Source organism: Tripterygium wilfordii, chromosome 1, assembly GCF_013401445.1.
Source record: "Tripterygium wilfordii isolate XIE 37 chromosome 1, ASM1340144v1, whole genome shotgun sequence".
NCBI classification, from domain to species: domain Eukaryota; kingdom Viridiplantae; phylum Streptophyta; class Magnoliopsida; order Celastrales; family Celastraceae; genus Tripterygium; species Tripterygium wilfordii.
Window position 1 is genome coordinate 8,587,684 of NC_052232.1, and position 20,940 is coordinate 8,608,623.

The 20,940-nt window shown below is 36.8% G+C and overlaps 5 protein-coding genes across 6 annotated transcripts; 3 read left to right on the top strand and 2 right to left on the bottom strand.

Annotated features, from left to right (window-relative positions):
* Nucleotides 1–2,985: 2,985 nt before the first annotated feature.
* On the bottom strand, nt 2,986–4,228 carry LOC119994883. The gene is made up of 4 exons (XM_038841276.1): nt 3,688–4,228; nt 3,453–3,593; nt 3,282–3,368; nt 2,986–3,164 (listed from the first exon to the last, which is right to left on the bottom strand). The coding sequence occupies exons 1-4, from the start codon at nt 4,201–4,203 to the stop codon at nt 3,060–3,062; spliced, it is 849 nt and encodes a 282-aa protein (XP_038697204.1). The 5' UTR covers nt 4,204–4,228; the 3' UTR covers nt 2,986–3,059.
* Nucleotides 4,229–9,286: 5,058 nt separating this feature from the next.
* Nucleotides 9,287–14,185, bottom strand: LOC119996446. Its single transcript, XM_038843084.1, has 9 exons — nt 13,676–14,185; nt 13,447–13,593; nt 13,279–13,365; nt 13,063–13,168; nt 11,389–11,450; nt 11,152–11,292; nt 9,994–10,524; nt 9,661–9,903; nt 9,287–9,541 (listed from the first exon to the last, which is right to left on the bottom strand). The coding sequence occupies exons 1-9, from the start codon at nt 14,165–14,167 to the stop codon at nt 9,464–9,466; spliced, it is 1,887 nt and encodes a 628-aa protein (XP_038699012.1). The 5' UTR covers nt 14,168–14,185; the 3' UTR covers nt 9,287–9,463.
* LOC119994971 lies at nt 10,979–12,826 on the top strand. Its single transcript, XM_038841310.1, has 4 exons — nt 10,979–11,354; nt 11,436–11,582; nt 12,227–12,304; nt 12,416–12,826. Exons 1-4 carry the CDS (start codon nt 11,040–11,042, stop codon nt 12,626–12,628), a joined length of 753 nt encoding a protein of 250 aa, XP_038697238.1. The 5' UTR covers nt 10,979–11,039; the 3' UTR covers nt 12,629–12,826.
* Nucleotides 14,186–14,591: 406 nt separating the features above from the next.
* Nucleotides 14,592–16,533, top strand: LOC120003455. 2 transcript variants are annotated; one of them, XM_038852456.1, is made up of 4 exons: nt 14,592–14,980; nt 15,067–15,213; nt 15,287–15,364; nt 16,039–16,533. In XM_038852456.1, exons 1-4 carry the CDS (start codon nt 14,666–14,668, stop codon nt 16,249–16,251), a joined length of 753 nt encoding a protein of 250 aa, XP_038708384.1. In that variant the 5' UTR covers nt 14,592–14,665; the 3' UTR covers nt 16,252–16,533. The 2 variants fall into 2 exon arrangements, with proteins under 2 accessions (XP_038708384.1, XP_038708392.1); XM_038852464.1 differs by lacking the exon at nt 15,067–15,213.
* Nucleotides 16,534–17,375: 842 nt separating this feature from the next.
* Nucleotides 17,376–19,917, top strand: LOC120001744. Its single transcript, XM_038850195.1, has 4 exons — nt 17,376–17,721; nt 17,830–18,039; nt 18,309–18,734; nt 19,361–19,917. Exons 1-4 carry the CDS (start codon nt 17,472–17,474, stop codon nt 19,708–19,710), a joined length of 1,236 nt encoding a protein of 411 aa, XP_038706123.1. The 5' UTR covers nt 17,376–17,471; the 3' UTR covers nt 19,711–19,917.
* Nucleotides 19,918–20,940: the final 1,023 nt, after the last annotated feature.

A 20,940-nucleotide genomic window follows, 5' to 3' on the forward strand; every position in this document is an offset into this window, starting at 1 on the left:
GATGGATTTAATAGATGTTTGGGATTAAAAAAAATACGTCGTTAGACTCGTAAACTCGTTCAAAACATATTCATGATTTTAAAGAAAAAAGATTGTAGTGTTTGTACAGCCAGTACAGCGGGGTGTAGTTCATCTAGGGTCACCCAATGGCCAACACAAACCCCACTTCTGAAGTGGATAACAAAGCGGACTGAGTCTCTCTGCAGAGACCAACCGAGAGGTCTACTTCAGAGTCAGTGAGAGAGAGAGAGTAGTGACCACTTAACATACAATTATTTATTTTCCTCTTGTTGACACAACGTACGTTTGATTCTCTTTTTGGATTAGTACTTAGCTGTCTCGTTATATATATATATATATATATATATATATATATATATATGAGGTTCCATCGATCCCACCCATACTGAGAACACTACTGGAATATCCTTATCTTCCGGAGGGAGACAGAAGATGAGGTACTATTACCATTAGTGACTATTGACTAATGAGTTCTGATCCTCCTCACTCTTGCCGGCTGTTATAATGTCTGACACTCATTTTTGTCGTGTTTTATTACAATTGTTAGATTTTGAGTTCACATAATTGGTTCGCATAATTGGTTCGCATGTTTTTCATAATAAATCTGAGATCTCCAATTTTGTCGTGATTTATTACAATAATTCGATTTCGAGTTCACATAATTGGTTCACATATTTGATTCACATGTGAGAATTCTTATATGATAATATCGAATATGTTGTGTCAAGCCCAAGAAATATGATAAAGCATGTTCGAGTTTTGATTGGATAATAAGGTCTAGGTACAGATTAAGTCGATGTCTAAAAAAGACGACCACGATCTTACATGACAAACACCTATATAATCAGCTAACAAAAATGACTTGATGTTCTCGGGGAGAGAAGCTCAATTAAATAATTAGCCTAAAATTAGATTCTATATCAATAATGTGGTAGCTAGAAAATTAGACCAGTTTTTTGTTAGGATAAGACGTGGTAAAGAAGAAGAAGTAGATGGCCTTGGGCAAAGCACTGGGAAAATAAAGTGCATATATATATATATACACACACACACATATATATTTCTAAATTTAGAAACTCAATTATCAGTATCTTATTGGAAACCGTCTTTCAATATATAATATTCTCCTTTATAATTTTAATTTGAGGCTTAATCATGGGGCTAAGGCCTAGATAGCATGTTTATTATCAATCCAAAATTGACTACAAGGAAAAGTCCTTGCTCCTCAAATCATCGACTTGTTACCATTTAAAAATATGGGTAGTGCTCTTGGTTTTAGGAAATTGAATTAGTCGATATTGAATGAATCAACCTTCTATCCATATTCATTGTGAAGCAATAATACCATAGTTGACTCTTCTTAGCACAATATTAACTATTATGGTGAATGTCATAAAAATCGTGTTAGACATCGACCTAGGATAGGGACTGGATCATTGGTTCATTGGTTTAATAAGTAGGTCATTGATCGAATCGTGGGTTAAACATAAAAAATAATGTTAAAAATGAATACCAAAATAATATCATTTCATCATCCATAAAGAATCTAAGAAATTTAAAAAATCAAGTTCTCATCATATATCTAATACAAAATAATACACTTAACACATGTAGAAATCAAGTTTCACATCATAAGTATGATAAATAATTCAAAGTTCGAACAATATTTTCGAAAAATCGTTCGGTTTAACTGGCACAGTTTGTTGGTTTTTCGTTTCGAAAAATCATCCGGTTTTATCGATTCTTTCCAGTTCAATTACTTAATTGATATTTTAGTTGAACTGTGCTAACTTGGTGACCGATCGACATGATTTTTATAACACTAATTATGGTGTAACCCACACAACACGGTCTCATACAATAGAACATAACATTGTTGCTAATATGTTATTCTACAATGTTAAGGTTTGTCCCCTATCGCTTGGATAATCTTTGCTAATTTTCATTATTGTTTGATTTATCAAAAATATGTTCCTCTCACTTGAATGAGGTTTTTTCTTCAAACATACAAAGCAAAACCCACGAGGGGCCGGGGGGGTGTGAGGGGGACTGAGTGAACTCATGCTTATCACGTGCAATCTCCCGTCCGTGGCTTGTCTTAGTTGTCTAGTTGGTGCCACGTTATAACTTCATATGAAAGTCCCAACTCCCAATAATGTGTTGTCTCAACACCCTCCAACATTCTTAGTCGGAGATTCAGAGAACGTTGCATATGTTCGTTGTTTTGGGACGAGTAATTATTAATTATAAATATACATGTAGGATATGTCACCCTAATCATGTGATGGACTTTTATATTTATTATGCATTGCATGTGTTCGTTGTTTTGGGATATGTGGCCCGTTTTGTAGGGATGTGTGGGCTCTATAATTTGTTTAAAATGGTAGAATTTACAATTTAAATCAAATTGTTGAAAAGGTGTGTTACATCACATCATATTGATTTTTTTCATTTAAAAACTGATAAATTCTTTTGTGCACCATTATGTGTGGATTATAAAATCTAAAGAATTGCGGGGTCCTGAATCCGTTTTGCATGTGCAGTCTTATAAATAGCGGATAAGAGATGCCAGCGGACATAAAAACCTATTAAATCGGCGTGCTTTGTGCCAGCCCAAAGTTTTACGACCAGCATTAGCATGAGCCTTGCGGGCCAAGCAACAAACCGAGTTTGGTTGCCTTTTTGTCTATTTTGGGCTGAACATTTAGATATACCTATGCAAGCATAGTTGCGTGGACCAATTTGGACATACAAAAATGATACTTATACATACATGGATCTCAGTTATCTAGTTACTGGGTTGGACGCACGAGTGATTTCGTGATGCACATAATATTATGTGCATACAACTCAACAATTGAAATAATTGAGATATCAGTTGCTTGAAAAACAAAAGCTTCCAGTTTAGGTTCTTTTTTTTTTTTACGAGGCAAAATAAAAATACTTTTTAACACAAATCTTTGGGACTCATACCTGCCTGGTATATGCTTATGTTAATCATGCTTAAAAAATGGGTATTACAATAATTGAATCACTAATCACATTGGTCTGGGAGGGAGGTCAAGTCCTTTCCCAACAGTGTCAATATACATCTTCCACCATTTCTTTGCTTCCTTATTATCCAGCATTGTATGTACGAGAGCCTGCACAAATAATAAGAAGAGAAAAAAAAAACAACATACAAACTAGTCACAGAAAGAAACTCACAGAATTCAACCCATACATTTCAGCATCTACGTTCACTTAGACTACGTACTAACCTTGTAAAGATAGAACCGAGTATCGGATTTCGAAACTGGAACCTCAGATTTTAAGCAGTTCCTTTCCAAGGCTTCCTCGTACTTGCCCTGCACAAACACAGACCAGCATTAGTATTATGTGCGATTAGCTAGATTGAATTCCCAGATCAATTTTGAGTTAATAATACATGCCTGACTGAGGAGAATTTCTGCTATTGCCATATCCACCTCATATTGTTGCTCAGGCTGACCTTCGCAGTCCTTATATGCCTTTATCAACGAGGCCATTGCTTTGCTAGTGTTTCCAGATTTTATTATCCTCACTGCGTCAGTCTATACACAAATGAAAACAAAATATATTGTCATTTGTCCACAAGTAGACTATGACGATGATTGCTGCTATAAAATGTTAGAAGATAATAATGACCTTAGCGGCCCAAATATCTGCTGTTGAAGGCTTGCGAGGCAAATTGGTAGATTCCGTCAATGGCTGAACTTCATCTGAAGTCAAGATTTTGGTGACTTCCAAGAATGAGTTTAGTGCATATTTCGCCCCTAAAACTTGTGTTGTAGGTTCCGTTGATGGTTTTTTTGAAGTTATGGTTGGAGGACCCGCAATGGCCTTAGGCTTCAAGTTACAACTGCAACTGAACACTCCAATAGCACAAGCCAAAACCAAGGACGCCCCAACGACTCCTCTAAGAATTTTGCCACCGCGCTTGCCATCTGAGGAAGGACTTGCAGATTTATCGACAGCACGAATTACAGGACTCATGACCGGCTTTGTAGCCGGAAGATGTTTTGTAAATCCACTGTAAAGCAAATGAGAAGAATGGCTCAAGTTGAACTCAAGTTTGGTAGTAGTTCTGAGGGTTGAAGGGAAGCAAAGAGGTTTCATAGGTAGGTGTCCATAGCCATAGGTGGCGCAAAGCGCATAATCCATCGGCCTTGTTTGTGCTTTTGGAGTATTTACCTTAGAATGCAAATACTTGTTTTAGGGTATCATCACTTTTGCTTCTTATAGATATTAATGGAAAAAAGAGAAGAGACTAGAGAGTCTTTGAACTTTGGTATGAAGGAAAGCATCCTTGGTATTGCTTGATGTGAAAGTAAACTGTTTTTATCAGCAAGGCATCGTTCTGTCACGTTTTGCACATTGAAGGTAAAAAGACTAATTAACAGAACCAATTTTTGTGCTTTTAACTATTCCTAAATGCCAACAAATTCTTCATATATAAGGGAAGAATATATTTTTTGCAGTGAATGCTTCTTTACCAACATAACAAGCTTGCAATCAGAATATTTTATTTGCTTTACGAGGTTCAAGAACAGTCTTCCATAGCTCAATTCCAATATCTAGCTCTCCGAAAACCTTTGCGTCGACAAAAACGTTTCGGAGAAGATATACGCCACCTGTTTTTCCCCATCTTCTTAACGAGGAGTGATCTAGCCATCTAGGAGTACTTAACATGACTAACTTATTTAAGAACTTCACTATAGCCACAGCAACTCCAATTGTAATCTTTTCTGGTATTTGCGTTGCGTGGCTTACATACACCCCGGTTGGAAACGAAGAGGTAAGCCTGGTCGCGTTCTTTCAAGGTCCATGTCATTCGGAGTCCTTCACGGGGGAAATTTGGCGTTGGAGAATTGGTTGATTATCATAAGTCGCAAGCTGATCCAGCAACACTCGAAGCAGCAGAAATCGAGTTGAGGAATCTAATATCCGAAGAACAACCAGATTTCAAAAGGCTGCAGGTGTGGCATCGATCTCTCATTGTTTTAGCATTACATTACCTTCTTCATTGCATTGATCTTGTAAACTTCAATTCCTTCATTGGAAGGGAACTGTTGCAAAGCTTGAAATGAGTGGGAAAGAAAACATTGCAATATCAGTACTAGAAGAAGCACTGAGAAAATCCATAGATGATAATCAGCCACATGAATCTTACGAAAGCAAAATGTTACTTGTGGAAATGCACAAGTAAATTAACCAAAGAATAAACCTTTTGTATCACTCTTTGTTTTGGTTTTTGTTTTGATTTTCAAAAAATAAAAAGTAGTGTTTGTTCGTATATTTTCTTTTGGTTTTATGAAATCGACCCTTTTCTCGTTCTACGGCTCATATTTAGCCCTCGGCATCGGGATGGGTCAAACCGAGCTTGGCTTCAGTCCCGGGCCGAATTTTGGTATTGGGTTGGCCCGGGTTGGGTTTCAGGCCCAAATCAGTAACTAAGTGGACTACGGGTCTAGGTAAGTCCCGAGCCACTCTTTGGGTCCGAATCATTTTCAGATCGGGATTCTGGCCTGGGTCAGTCTTGTGTCAGGTTTTGGTCCTGGGTCAATCCCGAACCGAACTTTCTGCCTGGGTCAGTTCCGAATAAAGCTTTGGGCCAGGGTCAGTCCCGGGCCAGGTTCGAGTTAGTCTCATGTCGGGCTTCGGGCTTGGGTCAGTCACGGGCTAGGGTTTGGTCCCGGGTCAGTCCCAGGCCTTTGTTTGATCCCTTGTCATCTTTGAGTCGGGCTTTTATTCTAGGTAGGTCCCCAACGGAGCTTTTGTCCTAGGTCGGTCCTAGGCCAGGCTTTGATCCCGGGTTGGTCCTTGGCCAAGCTTCAATCCCAAGTCTATCTCGGTTCGGGCTTGGTCATTTTCAGGCTTTGAGTTCGGGCCATTGTTCAAGCTTCGTGCTCGGATCTCACATGATGATCTCATCTCGAATCAAATATATATTTTCATTTCTGATTTAGATACGCAACCAAACATGTTGTCAAATTAAAATTACGTTTTCATTTTTTTTGATTTTGTTTTCAAAATTTATGGAAGTGACACCAAACAACACTTTAGTTTTTCAAAAATTACAAATATACATTGTTTTATGTTATTCATGAAATAAAAATTTGTAATATTTTATAATTATTAATCAAACAAATTATATTGATAGTTCTTGTATATTGCGTGTGTAGAGATAAGAGTGCATATAGCAACGCAAAGTATGTTTACCCCTTATAGTGTGAAGATCTTCAAATCGTGGCATTCCAGTACTAGATCGAGGATCTTAATCATAGTAAAAATACCTATAGGACACATAAACAAGTTAGCTCTTAACACTCCCAAGTATTTCAATCTCTTTGTTGAAGAATTGAATACTTCCAATTTTTAGCTAATGTGCTTGTAAAAAGGATACGTCAAAACTATTAACTAGTCACTTTTATAGAGGCATAGCGATAGAGTTAACATAGGATTAATATCAAAACCTATTAAATCGGCGTGCTTCGTGTCAACCCAAAGTTTTATGACCAGCATTCGCATGAGCCTTTGTGGGCTAAGCTACAAACCGAGTTTGGTTGGACTTTTTGTCTATTTTGGGCCGGACATTTAGATGGACCTATGCACATAGCCACATGGAACTAGAAATTATATTGGGTAAATTACAGATCGGTACCCTAATATAACTTCGGAAAACTTTAGTCACACCCCATCTTTTACTAAAGACACCCCAATTTGAATTGACCATCCCTTGTAAAACTCAGTTGACGGGGTGTCTTTAATAAAAAGTGGGGTGTGACTAAAGTTTTCCTATAACTTCTGGACACTTATCAACACTTAAATACCCTTAGAATAGTCAATTACATTTTTACCCTCCCACTAAACCTAATCCTCTCTCTTCTCTCTCCGGCCTATCTTGCGCCAGGGGATCTCAGTACCAAAAGCTGACTATTTCAGTTTTGGAAACTTGTTATTGGAGATCAACAATGGAAGTAATGCGATCAATTTGAACAGAGGTCCACCATCAGTCGTTGATTGGGCAGTGCCGTTGATCAAGCATGGAAACTTCATCGGAATCTACGACGACAGAGTCAGATCGCCGGTTGATCCCGCCGTTGCCCGTAAACTCACTGTTTTGTAGGCTTGTATGGAGAGGCATATGCAGCAGCTAGAGGAGGCTTGTGGGAGAGTGACACACGGTAGAGAGAGCAAACACGGGAGCAAGGGAAAATAAACTTGAGCCAATTTTTGCTAAGAAATTAGGTCATCTATCAAACTTTTATGATCATTCCTTTATAATTAATTAAATCATTTAAATGTTATTTAGTGTGATTGTAACACAAATTTCTATCAGTGGTTCCATTATAAAACATTGTATTTTAGCTTGAATGTCAAGTCAATCTATAGAAATGTTAGTCAAATGTTACGGTGACAATACAGTAACATTATAAATGTGACATTGCGTGTGGATATAATATTGATATTTTTTATTTTTCAAGATATTAACAATAAAATGTAGGTAAATATTATTTTAACTTGAATGTCAAGTCAATATAGAGAAATGTTAGTCTAATGTTGCTGTTACAAAACAGTAACATTATAACTGTGGCATTGCATGTAGGTATAATGTTAATATTTTTTATTTTTCAACATAATAACATTATAATGTAGGTAAATATTAGTCTAGTGTTACTTTTTCAAAACAGTAATATTATAATATAGGTAAATATTATTCTAATGTTACTTTTTTAAAAAAGCAACGTTCGTCTAATGTTACTGTTTCAAAACAGTAATAATACCCGTCATGTTTGGATGGCTGCTCTTAATTTTTACAGGTCTGATTTTGGAATGTTTTTGTATTTCGGCTTCTGGCTTTTGGTTCTTGGGATATCTGTTGGGAACTTAGGGTGGTTGGTTTTGTGTCCACTAAATCATAATTAATTTCTCACGATCCTAATATTTCTTTAGTAATTCATCACATATGTCGGGATATATATATATATATATATATATATATATATATATATATATATATATATATATATATATATATATAGCTTGGATTTATTTGAATTAATGGGAATGACCAAGTATATTTTTCCAATGTAACAGCATAAGTGTCTTGTCTGTGTTGTGCATACATATATTTTCATGAACATATCATTAGGAGGAAACGATGTTGATGACACTACAAGACCTGCTCTTGTCGAATTACTACAAAATTAAGTTATTATGTCAAACTTTGATTTGCAGTGTTTGCAATCCCACATATGTTTATATAGAAGAGAGCAAGACAAAGATTTGCTTGGTTTGCATAATTGGCCTTATATTGAATTTCAGAGTGTTCTTATTTTTTTACCATTTCTGTTGACTTGTTCGTATGAGCCTTTTCTCAAGCCATTTGTAATTAAGATGAACATAGACAAGCATAGATTTTTTTTTCCTATTATACTTGTGGTTTTCATCATGGCTTTGTTTCATCTCCATCACGTAGATATTATCTATCAAAAAAAGATCATAGAGAACCAAGATTAAAATAAGAAGAAGAAAGAAGAAAGAAAAAGAACAAAAAGAAAAAAGTAGAAGCAGAAGAAAAAGATGAAAGAAGAAGCAAAGGAAGAAAGAAAAAGAAAGAAAGAAGGGAAACGAAAACATAAAACAATATCAGATCTACTTTTTTTTTGGTGGAAGGGTAGTTTTGGCAATTTCTAATTCTTAATTGTTGAAAAATGTACTTATCTGGAAAACATTTTATGTGGAAGAAAAAAATTTTAAGTTGACCTATGTGTCTAATATTTATCTTTTTCTACCAATTGGGATCCTCCTTCACTAGCTCCGTGGTGATGGTCTACATAGTTCATAACTACTCCTCTTACTATAGGACGCTTACCCAACCAACATTTAGATCCGGTTTTACCCAAACTTTTCTAGTTCACTCTAACATTCCCCACTTGTCCGACTATTGCTGAGCAATTTTTGGATATCAAGCGAACCTCCCTAGAAGGTATAATTTTAATGTGGCTGATTTCCCTTCTTTTGCAATCCGTTTCGCGACAGCACTTGTGACTCTAGCTAATTGTCCACCCTTTCCAAGTGTGATTTCTCTGTTATGTATGGTCGTGCCTAAAGGCATATCGGTTGAAGTAGATTCTTCCTTTTGATCAATCAAAACCTCTTCCCAAACCGTACTAGCTTCTTCCAATTAAAGCATACCGCTTTCTGGATGTATATGGCATTTGCCGGATTTGCCGAATTGTATTTAAAACAATTTTTTTAAAATTTAAATTTTTACATACGTTTCAACACAAAATCTTTTGAGACTCACACTTGCCTGCCTGGTATATAGTTTATGTTAATCATGCTTAAAAAATGGGTATTACAATAATTGAAAGATTAATCACATTGAAGGGTCAGGTAGGTAGGAGACGTCAAGTCCTTACCCAACAGTGCCAATATATTTCTTCCACCATTTCTCTGCTTCATTATTCTTACCCAGCATTGTATGTACAATAGCCTGCACAAGTAATAAGAAGAAAACAAAACATACAAACTAGTTACAGAAAGAAAACTCACAGAACTCAACCCATGTATTTCAGCATCTACATATATACACTAGACTACGTGCGTACTAACCTTGTAAAGATAGGGCCGAGTATCGGTCCTATCGGATGTCGAAACTGGTTCATCATATTTTATGCAGTCCCTCTCCGAGGCGTCCTTGTACTTGCCCTGAATGATGAGAATTTCTACTATTGCTATATCCGCCTCATATTTTTGCTCAGCAATATCTTTTGTTTTGCATTTTTCATATGCCTCCTCCAACAAGTCCATTGCTTTCTTAGTTTCTCCAGATTTTATTATCCTCACCGCCTCAGTCTATACAGAAATGGAAAAACAAAATGCGTTGTCATTTGTCTACAGGTAGACTATGACTATGATTGCTATAAAATGTTAGAAGATAATGACCTTAAGGTACCGAATATCTGCTGTTGAAGGCATGTCAGGCAATGTGGTAGCTTCCTTCAATGGCTGAGCTTCAGATGAAGCAAAGTTTCTGCTGACTTCCAAGAATGAGTTTAGCGCATACCTCGCCCCTAAAATTTGTGTTCTAGGTTCAACTGTTGGGCCTTTTGAACCCCAGGTAGGAGGACCCGCAATGGCGTTAGGCTTCAAGTTACGACTGTAACTGAAGACTCCAATAGCACAAGCCAAAACCAAGGACGCGCCAACGGCTCCCCTAAGAATTTTGCTACCGAGCTTGTCATCTGAGGAAGGACTTGCAGATTTATCGACAGCACGAATTACAGGACTCATGACCGGCTTTGTAGCCGGAAGATGTTTTGTAAATCCACTGTAAAGCAAATGAGAAGAATGGCTCAAGTTGAACTCAAGTTTGGTAGTAGTTCTGAGGGTTGAAGGGAAGCAAAGAGGTTTCATAGATAGGTGTCCATAGGTGGCGCAAAGCGCGTAATCCATCGGCCTTGCTTGATGCTTTTGGAGGATTTAGAGTACAAAAGTAGTTGTTTTAGGGTATCATCAATTTTGCTTCTTATAGATATTAATTGAAAAAGACAAGAGACTAGAGAGTTCTTTGTGTTTGGTATGAAGGAAAGCATCCTTGGTATTGCTTGATGTGAAAGTAGACTGTTTTTATCAGCAAGGCATCATTCTGTCACGTTTTGCACATTGAAGGTAAAAAGACTAATTAACAGAACAAATTTGTATGCTTTTGACTAGCTACTCCTAAATGCCAAGAAATTCTTCTTATGCAAGAGAAGAATATATTTTTTTCCAGTGAATGTTTCTTTACCAACATAACAAGCTTGAAATCAGAATAATTTATTTGCTTTATGAGGCTTCAAGAATAGTCTTCCATAGCTCAATTCCAATATCTAGTTCTCCGAAAACCTTTTCGTCGACAAAAAGGTTTCGGAGAAGACATACACTGATACACACCTGTTTTTCCTCATCTTCTTAACCAGGAGTGATCTAGCCATCTAGAGGCACTTAACATGACTAACTTCTTTAAGAACTTCACTATAAAGACCAAGTATAGAGCAGTAGTAGCCACAGCAACTCCAATTGTAATCTTTTCTGGTATTTGTGTTGCATGGGCTTACATACATCACGGACGGAAGCGAAGAAGTAAGGCCGGCGGCGTTCTTTCAAGGTCCATGTCATTCGGAGTCCTTCACGGGGGAAAATTGGCGTTGAAGAGATTGGTTGATTATCATAAGGCGCGAGCTGATCCAGCAACACTTGAAGCTGCAGAAATGGAGTTAAGGAATCTAATCTCTGAAGAACAACCAGATTTCAAAAGGCTGCAGGTGTCGACCTCTTCTTGTTTTAACATTATATTACATTGTTCATTGCATTGATCTTATAAACTTCAATTGCTTCATTGGAAGGGAACTGTTGCAAAGCTTGAAATGAGTGGGAAAGAAAACATTGCAATATCAGTACTTGAAGAAGCACTGAGAAAATCCATAGATGATAATCAGCCACATGAAGCTTACGAAACCGAAATGTTACTTGTGGAAATGCACATTTACAAGGTTATTTAGCATTCAATCAAGCATCTTTATTATTACTTGTTGAAGTGATGTAGAACACGTTTAGAAAGGTTTATGCACATTTTGGACCACTCGAAGAGTAAAATTGTCTAGTAGAAATCAAAGGATTAAAAACTCATAATTGTGTGAAACTTGACGGGCTGACTCAAACATTGATTCACACTTGGCGTAGTCATTTTTTTGGCCAAATTTAGTCATTTAGGCCTCCAAATTAGCATTTTTGTCATTTTAGGAATTATTTATTTCTTTTATATCTTTACATTTTGTAGTCCGAATCACGTTCACTTGATTCTGAATTATCAATAGTTTTGATTTGCGGGTCTTAACCCAATTTTATCCTTTTTGACATATTTCTTAATTTTTAGAGTTTTCTCGTTTTGTTTAAATATGATTGTGAATCGTCAGGCATGACATGATAGCTTGAAATAAATTAAAAAAAATAGTTCCTAGAATCTTTCTTCTTTCTTTTAGGGGTTAAGTTCAAATTGGTTACTCAAAGATATAACAGTTTACAATTAGGCCACACAAAGATAAAAGTTAGGGTATTGAGGCAATATACCTTTGATCCTTTTATGTTATACGTTATGTTATATAAACAAACCTTTTCATGTTTGGTATGAATTTAGGGAGATTTCCGGAAGGCTCTGAACTACAAATGCTTAAAGGAAGAAGCGATATCCGATGATCGACAACCGTTGTACAAGGTGAGAAATCCTATGATTTGTTGTCAGAGAATGTAGAAGAAGAAAAGATTTGTGCTTTCTGATACATAAAATTGACCACATTTGCAATACTAAGGTGATGATTTCACACAGGCTATCCTTTATGTGATGGTAGAGGACTCAAAAGAAGCCTATAAGAATTGGGAAGAGTTTCAAGAGCTTAGAACACACCACCAATGGCCACTAGGAATGCATGAGGATCAAAGCTATAAGGTCGTTACGGATTTTGGGGAATTTGAGAAGGTTGTCAGGTCGCTTAGAGAGGATATCATACAAGTACACAAGTCGGGGACCAAGAAATTCTAAGCAGCGGTCTTATGGATCTCAATATTTTTTTTTTGTCTCAATTATTTCAAATGCTAAGATATAGACGCATCGGTTTCATATGGATCATGTGAGACTCACGATTTCACATGGATTATGTGCATCCATGCTAGTAGAATAAGCGGGACAAAAAATATTGAGAGTCTTTGCATTTTTGAATTCTAATAGATGTAACAGTAATCTGGCACCCTAATCGGATTGTTGTGTCCATATGTGTTGGATTTTTTTTTTAAATACCATTGAGAAATATGTTTCTCATTGAAATCGAACATTGGACACACATATGCCTAAAATCTTGGACGTACAACTCAACAACTGAGATAAGTCAGATACCATCTTTCAGACTCATACTTGCTTGGTATACGCTTATGTTAATCGTGCTTACAAATGGTTATTACAACAATTGAATCATTAACCAATTGGAGGGCTGTTAGGGTCAATTCCATTTCCAACAGTGTCAACATATTTCTTCCACCATTTCACTGCTTCATCATTGTTATCCAGCATTGCATGTACAATAGCCTGCACAAATAATAAGAAGAAAACAAAACATACAAACTACTTACAGAAAGAAACTCACAGAATTCACAACCCATTTCAGCATCTACATTCACTTAAGACTACGTACTAACCTTGTAAAGAAAGAACCGAGTATCGGATTTCGAAAATGGAACCTCAGATTTTAAGCAGTCCCTTTTCAAAGCTTCCTCGTACTTTCCCTGCACAAACAGAGACTAGCATTAGTGTACGTTATGTGCTATTAGATTGAATTCCCAGATCAATTTTGAGTTAATACATGCCTGACTGATCAGGATTTCTGCTATTGCCATATCCACCTCATTTGCTTGCTCTGCAAATTTTTTTGTTTTGCAGGAATTATATGCCTTGTCCAACAAGTCCATTGCTTTGCTAGTGTTTCCAGATTTTATTATCCTCACTGCCTCAGTCTATACACAAATGAAAACAAAATATATTGTTATTTGTCGACAAGTAGACTATGATTGCTATAAAATGTCAGAAGATAATGACCTTAAGGTTCCGAATATCTGCTGTCGAAGGCTTGTCAGGCAATTTGTAATTCTTCAATGGCTTTTCATTTGAAGTGATCAAGTTTTTGCTGACTTCCAAGATTGAGCTTATTGCAGACTTCGCCCCTAAAACTTGTGTTGAGTATTCTGAAGGCATGGTGTCTCCAGGACACGCAATGGCCTCAGGCTTCAAGTTACAACTGCAACTGAAGACTCCAATGGCACAAGCCAAAACCAAGGACGCGCCAACGGCTCCTCTAAGAATTTTGCCACCGCGCTTGTCATCTGAGGAAGGACTTGCAGATTTATCGACAGCACGAATTACAGGACTCAACGTCTTTGTAGCCGGAACATATGTAAATCCACTACCACAGTAAAGCAAATGAAAAGAATGGCTCAAGTTGAACTTATGTTGGGTAGCTTTGAGGGTTGAAGGGAAGCAAAGAAGTTTCGTAGGTAGGTGTCCATAGGTGGCGCGAAGCGCGTAATCCATTGGCCTTGTTTGCGCTTTGGGAAGATTTAGAATACATAAACGGTTGCTTTAGGGTTTCATAAATTTTGATTCTTATAGATATAATTAATTGAAAGTCCTTTGTGTTTGGTATGAAGGAAAGCATCTTGGTATTGCTTGATGTGAAAGTAGACTGATTTTATCAGCAAGGTATCATTCTGTCACGTTTTGCACATTAAAGGTAATTAAAAAGACTAATTAACAGAACAAATTTTTAACTAACTACTCCTAATGCCAACAAACTATTCTTATGTAAGAGAAGAATATATTTTTTTGCAGTGAATGTTTCTTTACCAACATAACAAGCTTGAAATCAGAATAATTTATTTGCTTTATGAGGCTTCAAGAATAGTCTTCCATAGCTCAATTCCAATATCTAGCTCTCCGAAAACCTTTTCGTCGACAACAACGTTTCGGAGAAGACATACACACCTGTTTTTCCTCATCCAGGAGTGATCTAGCCATCTAGGAGTACTTAACATGGCTAACTTCTTTAAGAACTTCACTATAAAGACCAAGTATAGAGCAGTAGTAGCCACAGCAACTCCAATTGTAATCTTTTCTGGTATTTGGGTTGCGTGGGCTTACATACACCCCGGTTGGAAACGAAGAGGTAAGCCTGGTCGTGTTCTTTCAAGGTCCATGTCTTTCGGAGTCCTTCACGGGGGACAATTGGCGTTGGAGAGATTGGTTGATTATCATAAGGCGCGAGCTGATGCAGCAACACTTGAAGCTGCAGAAATCGAGTTGAGGAATCTAATATCCGAAGAACAACCAGATTTCAAAAGGCTGCAGGTGTGGCATCGATCTCTCATTGTTTTAGCATTACATTACCTTATTCATTGCATTGATCTTGTAAACTTCAATGGCTTCATTGGAAGGGAACTGTTGCAAAGCTTGAAATGAGTGGGAAAGAAAACATTGCAATATCAGTACTTGAAGAAGCACTGAGAAAATCCATAGATGATAATCAGCCACATGAAGCTTACGAAACCGAAATGTTGCTTGTGGAAATGCACATTTACAAGGTTATTTGGTATTGAAATTAAGCATCTTTATTATTACTTATTGAAGAAATTCATGCTATATAAATGTCTTTAGGGAGATTATTGGAAGGCTCTAAAATACAAATGCTTAAAGGACGAAGCGATATCAGATGATCGGCGACCACTGTACAAGGTAAGAAATCCTATGATTGTTGTCATATTCGGTTCGAGTGATTGAATTTGTCTAACTCGGATTAAATCAAGTTTGAATATAATTTATGTCCGAAATCCGGGTCCAAACACAATTTTTGTCCGATTTAAAATTGAATCCGGATCCAAACACAGAAATCTTGTCCCGTTTATTTGTTCAGACCCTAACCCGGATTAGATTATTATTCGATTTACTTGTCCGGATTTATATCAATCCTTGTTTGGTCAATTAAAAATATCCGGAATCCAATATGGGTTAGGGTCCAAACATATAAATTTCATAAAGACGTGATGTTGTTCAATCTGGAACTGATTATTTGCCACTTGTAGAACGCAGAAAAACAAAAAGATTTGTGCTTTCTTATACTTAATTTTACCAAACACAGAAATCTTGTCCCATTTACTTGTCCAGACCCTAACCTGGATTAGATTATTGTTCGGTTGTTTGGATTTATATCAATCTGTGTTTGGTCAATTAAGTATATCTGGAATCCAATCTAGGTTAGGGTCCAAACATATAAATTTCATAAACACGTGATGTTGTTCGATCTGGAACTGATTATTTGTCACTCGTAGAATGCAGAAAAACAAAAGATTTGTGCTTTCTTATGCTTAAATTGACCAAATTTGCAAAACTAAGGTGATGATTTCACACAGGCTATCCTTTATGTGATGGTAGAGGATTCAAAAGAAGCCAAAAAGAATTGGGAAGAGTTTCAAGAGCTTAGAACACTCTACCAATGGCCACCGGGAATGCAAGAGGATCAAATCTATAAGGTCATTACAGATTTCGAGGAATTCGAGAAGGTTGTCAGGTTGCTTAGAGAGGATATCAAACAAGTGCACGAGCCAGGGACCAAGAAATTCTAAGCAACAGTCTTATGGATCACCTCAGTGTTTTCTGTCCTAATTATATCAAATACTAAGATTGATGCACCCGATTTCAAAATATTGAGATCTTTTGCATTTTTGAATTCTAATAAACGTAATTGTTCACAAATGACAACGACATTGTAAATGTTGGATGTTATTTTCACACCATTTAGTAATGTAACAATAATCTCGAACCCTAATCGGATTGTTGCATTCATGTGTGTTGGACTATTAGTCTGTTATTGTACAACTTGGCATAGAAGATGAAGAAAAGACTTGAACTGGAATCTTGATTATCTAAATATCAAATTGATCGAATAATTCACGAGCATGTATCAGACAAATATCCAATTAAATATGATTCAACTTGGTATAGATCAATAAACAAAAGAGGAAGCCAAGAACCCTAGCTGGCTACCTAACCCAAAATATCATAATTTGAAAAGTCATAAGAAACTTTGACGCTTACTAATGTTTTAAAAAAACACCATTTTCCTGGTTTGTTTTTGGTTCATTGGTCTTACCGGTCTAGAATCGACCAATTCATCGGTTCCATTGTAATATTGATAATAGATATATTAATTATTTTTAAAAAATAATTATTGAACATGATTAAAATGAAAATGAAATAAGCATTAAATTGTTAACCGGTTTTGACCGACTAATCTATTTTCCAATCTACATGTATCAGCCGGACTGGATTAATAGTTCAACCGATAGATTGGTTGGTCAGGTCCAATTTTCAAACATTGCGCTTTTATATAATAGTTGAATTACTTTGATGACATAGTCGTCCAAGTACATTTGTGTTATTGATATTATTTAAATAAATAAATATTTACTCATGAACTTTAGTGAATTGAGCATGTATTTTTAAGAATCAGAAATTTCGATTTAAGCGACGAAATAGGGAGTAAGGGTCCTTATAATGAAAGTCACTGCAATGAGACCCTGTAGTTTCAATCAGGGGCGTCTATTGCGATTATTTATTTTATTATTGTGGGGTGCAGTATTTTTTTTCTTTTTTTTGAGTAAACAGATTGAACGACGTTAATTGAAATTGCAGAAAATTACGGAGTATCCCGGTCCATGGAATAGGGGAGCTGTAGGAACAAATGTTATGAACGGGAGTGTATACTAGTCTTTCTCAGATGGACCCAAAAAGTGGAAGTTGACAAGATAATCAAATTGTAGCGGAAATTCATGGAAATCATTTGATGGGGAAAGTAACCTCAAACAAACCACTCATCTTCCAATCAAAGCTCCTCTGTTTCTCTCTGTTATACCTCTTCACAACTCTCTTTCTCGCTCTTTACAATTCTCTTTCTTCCACGAAATGCCTCTTCAGATCATCGCCATTCGAACCAATCCGAACCCCTCTCTTCCTCTACCCTCTCTCCTATGGAGAGCACAAGTATGCTATCCCCACACATCGCTCTTCTTGCTCCTCCCCTGTATACTTTTCTGGTATGTGCCTTCCTCTCTCTAATTTCAACGGACCTGAATTGTTCAATTTTTTGGGTTTTTTTATTCTTTTGTGAGATTGAAATAATGGGTTGTTGATTTTATCGTCAGATTATTGGATGGTTTTCAATGAGATCCGAGATATGTGTCACAATTCATCGGTTGTTTCTGCGAAGAGTTTGAGGTATATTCAGGGCAAGAGTGGTAGTTTTGGTGGGAATTTCACTACCCAGAAGAGATTTTCTTATTTTGATCATGAGAACAATGAGAATGTGGAGATTCCTTGTGGATTCCTCAAGAATTTTCCGATCAGCAATTCCGGTTTGTTCAATGAAAATTTCATGTCTCTCATTGTTGTTTTCTAACAGTTTGGTTGAATTGGATAGAACTAATTTCACTTGATCAATCCGAATGAATATGGGGTGTATTAATTCTCTGCTATTTTTGTGTTTTCTCAGATCAAATTGCGATGAAAAGCTGTAATGGGGTTGTTGTAGTCTCTTCCATCTTCAATGATCATGACAAAATTAGACAACCAAGAGGACTTGGGCCTAAAACCTTAGATGTTGTCTGTTTCTTCATGTTTGTAGACGCTGTTACTCTGAATGGACTTGACTACCATCAACTAATATCGAGAAAATCCGGCGAATATAAGATCGGAGCATGGAGAATTGTTAGGGTTTCAAGCAAGAATTTGTATCAAAATCCAGCCATGAATGGAGTGATACCAAAGTACTTAGTTCACAGACTATTCCCAAACTCAAAATTCAGTATTTGGGTTGATGCAAAGTTGCAATTAACAGTTGATCCTTTATTGTTGATTCATAGTCTTCTTACATCAGAAGAAGTAGACATGGCGATATCGAAACATCCGTACTACATTCATACAATGGAAGAAGTCATGGCAACTGCTAGGTGGAAGAAATGGTGGGATGTTAATGGGTTGAAGATGCAAATGGAAACTTACTGTGAAAATGGGTTGCAGCCATGGACACCCAATAAACCCTACCCCTCTGGTATGAACTTTCTTCATGAAAATCACCAAAATGCTTTGATCTAAACTGCAGCTAATGTTGTTGAGGCCTTGTGTTCTGCATATGATGAATTGCTATATTAATGAGACTTGCTTTTGCCTATTATTATTGCTTTTTTTGGCACATTAAGATTTAAGATAGGAGTAATGCAACTTTTGGTCATTGAAAGAATTGATTAGATTCAACTCAATCACAGAATGTTCATACTCGGGCAGATTTTCGACTATTCGGATAGTCAAACTGTTGATGTGGCGTATAAAATAAATATAAGGAATCTGTCAAAACAGTGAGAAACATGTTCGTGTGAACATATTGGGAACCATTTTAAACTTTGGGTTCTAAAGTTGGAACGTGCGAACATTCGGATATTGAGTTGTAAATTAACAACTCTTTCCATGACCAAAACTTGCATTTGACTATTATTTGAAGTGCACGGTTTATGGAGGATATGTTTACAATAGTTCCCCTAGTTGAACTTACAAATGGTCTTAAATTATCCATATTATGACTACTTGTTGGCTGGCAAAAGGAATCTATAGAAATTTGTATGTGGATCTTACTATAAGTATTGACTTGATAATGGCATATTTTTTTATGTGTGTTGACAGATGTGCCAGATAGTGCACTGATCATAAGGAGACATGGACTAAGGAACAATTTGTTCTCATGCCTAATTTTCAATGAGTTGGAAGCATTCAACCCAAGAGACCAATTGCCTTTTGCTTATGTGAGGGACCATATGAAGCCAAAGATGAAGATGAACATGTTTGAGGTTGAAGTTTTTGAACAGGTTGCAGTGGAGTTCAGGCACAACCTTAAAAAAACAGCTGGAACCAGTTTCAGTAGGACTGCACCAAAGAGGACCAAAAGGGCAACCCATGATTTGTTTGGTAATAGCAGTTGTTGTAGTAGGTGCCGTACTTATTTATTGGAAATATGGGGTGAATCCCATAATTGATTTTTTTTTTCTTTTTGTATGTTAATGGTACGATTACATAGAGAATACCTAGAGGTGTTAAGCAGGACTCCAACCCGGAACGGCCCAGCACATCTCCACGGGCTGGGGTTCCTGGCACCCATGGCGTGGCCTGTTGCGGGCTGGCCCACCGCCCAGTTTGATTTTAAAATATTTTAAGTAGGGGAATAACCATTGCAAATAAGGTTGTTCACGGTCAATTTTTTGATTTTTTGACATACATTTAATATGTTATTGTTGATTTTTTTGATTATCAATCGATTTTTTTAAAGAAATATGTAAATCTTTGTGGAAAAGAATCGATCGGTTCGATTATGATCAATAATTTTGGATAGTCGTGATTGCAAATGAAGTTCTGATTAGGGTCGAGAATCAGAGACCCGTCTGGCAGGCCCCTGCCCTGGGTATGACTGCCAGATGTAAGTCGCAGGTTGTGCAACCTCACGGTAGGGACCACCCGCCCCTTCATAAGTGGTCGAATACCTCACAGAGGGTTCGAACTCACAAACTCCAGATCACCAGTTAAGGCTTTAGACAAAGTGGGTACCGCTCAGCCGTATGCCCTGGGGGCTGCAAATGAAGTTGTTTGAACTCACACAACACCACATTTTCTTTAAATTTGGATAAAAAAATAGTCAGGCCACTTGAGCTCATTCTTCAAAGTATAAAGACTTGAAAGATCTGAAAAACAAATAAGAGAGCGCAATCGATCCATTTTACAAAGTAGATGAACCTTTTTTTGAGACTTATCCCAAGAAAAGAATCAAGAATGTTTGCTGCAAACCTTTCAGAGAGAAAAGCTGACAAGTAATACAGGGTGTGGGGGCATATTCTTTCTTACTAGCTAAATAATGTCATACAACCCCAAAGACAATGCTAGAGACCCCCAAAATATCATCCCAAAAATCCCTCAAATCTATATGACATTAAAATAATCATTGATTAAAAACACACATGTAGGATCCACTTCACATCCAACACTCCACATTAAATGAGGGTTTTTTTGGGGTAACTTTTTAGGGGTCTCAAGCATTATCCCAACCCAAAACCACCATCATCTTTTACCATTTAAGAAAGCAGCTTATATTGTAAGCTAATCCAACAATGGCATCTCAACAGATTGCAACAATGGCATCTCAACAAATTGAAATTGAGAAAAGCAACACAATGTACACAAGAATTTACATGAAAAAACACCTAGACTAGAAGAAG

What these genes read in the sequence shown, in the direction of transcription:
- LOC119994883 (XM_038841276.1), bottom strand. Translation starts at nt 4,203, where the DNA reads ATGGATTATGCGCTTTGCGCCACCTATGGCTATGGACACCTACCTATG. An exon ending in CAGATATTTGGGCCGCTAAG is followed by an intron (nt 3,594 to 3,687) that starts GTCATTATTATC and finishes ATTTGTGTATAG; the next exon opens with ACTGACGCAGTGAGGATAAT. An exon ending in CTCGGTTCTATCTTTACAAG is followed by an intron (nt 3,165 to 3,281) that starts GTTAGTACGTAG and finishes TTATTTGTGCAG; the next exon opens with GCTCTCGTACATACAATGCT.
- LOC119994971 (XM_038841310.1), top strand. Translation starts at nt 11,040, where the DNA reads ATGACTAACTTCTTTAAGAACTTCACTATAAAGACCAAGTATAGAGCA. An exon ending in CAGATTTCAAAAGGCTGCAG is followed by an intron (nt 11,355 to 11,435) that starts GTGTCGACCTCT and finishes CTTCATTGGAAG; the next exon opens with GGAACTGTTGCAAAGCTTGA. An exon ending in TGGAAATGCACATTTACAAG is followed by an intron (nt 11,583 to 12,226) that starts GTTATTTAGCAT and finishes GTATGAATTTAG; the next exon opens with GGAGATTTCCGGAAGGCTCT.
- LOC119996446 (XM_038843084.1), bottom strand. Translation starts at nt 14,167, where the DNA reads ATGGATTACGCGCTTCGCGCCACCTATGGACACCTACCTACGAAACTT. An exon ending in CAGATATTCGGAACCTTAAG is followed by an intron (nt 13,594 to 13,675) that starts GTCATTATCTTC and finishes ATTTGTGTATAG; the next exon opens with ACTGAGGCAGTGAGGATAAT. An exon ending in CAGATATTCGGTACCTTAAG is followed by an intron (nt 9,904 to 9,993) that starts GTCATTATCTTC and finishes ATTTCTGTATAG; the next exon opens with ACTGAGGCGGTGAGGATAAT.
- LOC120003455 (XM_038852456.1), top strand. Translation starts at nt 14,666, where the DNA reads ATGGCTAACTTCTTTAAGAACTTCACTATAAAGACCAAGTATAGAGCA. An exon ending in CAGATTTCAAAAGGCTGCAG is followed by an intron (nt 14,981 to 15,066) that starts GTGTGGCATCGA and finishes CTTCATTGGAAG; the next exon opens with GGAACTGTTGCAAAGCTTGA. An exon ending in TGGAAATGCACATTTACAAG is followed by an intron (nt 15,214 to 15,286) that starts GTTATTTGGTAT and finishes AAATGTCTTTAG; the next exon opens with GGAGATTATTGGAAGGCTCT.
- LOC120001744 (XM_038850195.1), top strand. Translation starts at nt 17,472, where the DNA reads ATGGGGAAAGTAACCTCAAACAAACCACTCATCTTCCAATCAAAGCTC. An exon ending in CTCCCCTGTATACTTTTCTG is followed by an intron (nt 17,722 to 17,829) that starts GTATGTGCCTTC and finishes TTTTATCGTCAG; the next exon opens with ATTATTGGATGGTTTTCAAT. An exon ending in CAATAAACCCTACCCCTCTG is followed by an intron (nt 18,735 to 19,360) that starts GTATGAACTTTC and finishes GTGTGTTGACAG; the next exon opens with ATGTGCCAGATAGTGCACTG.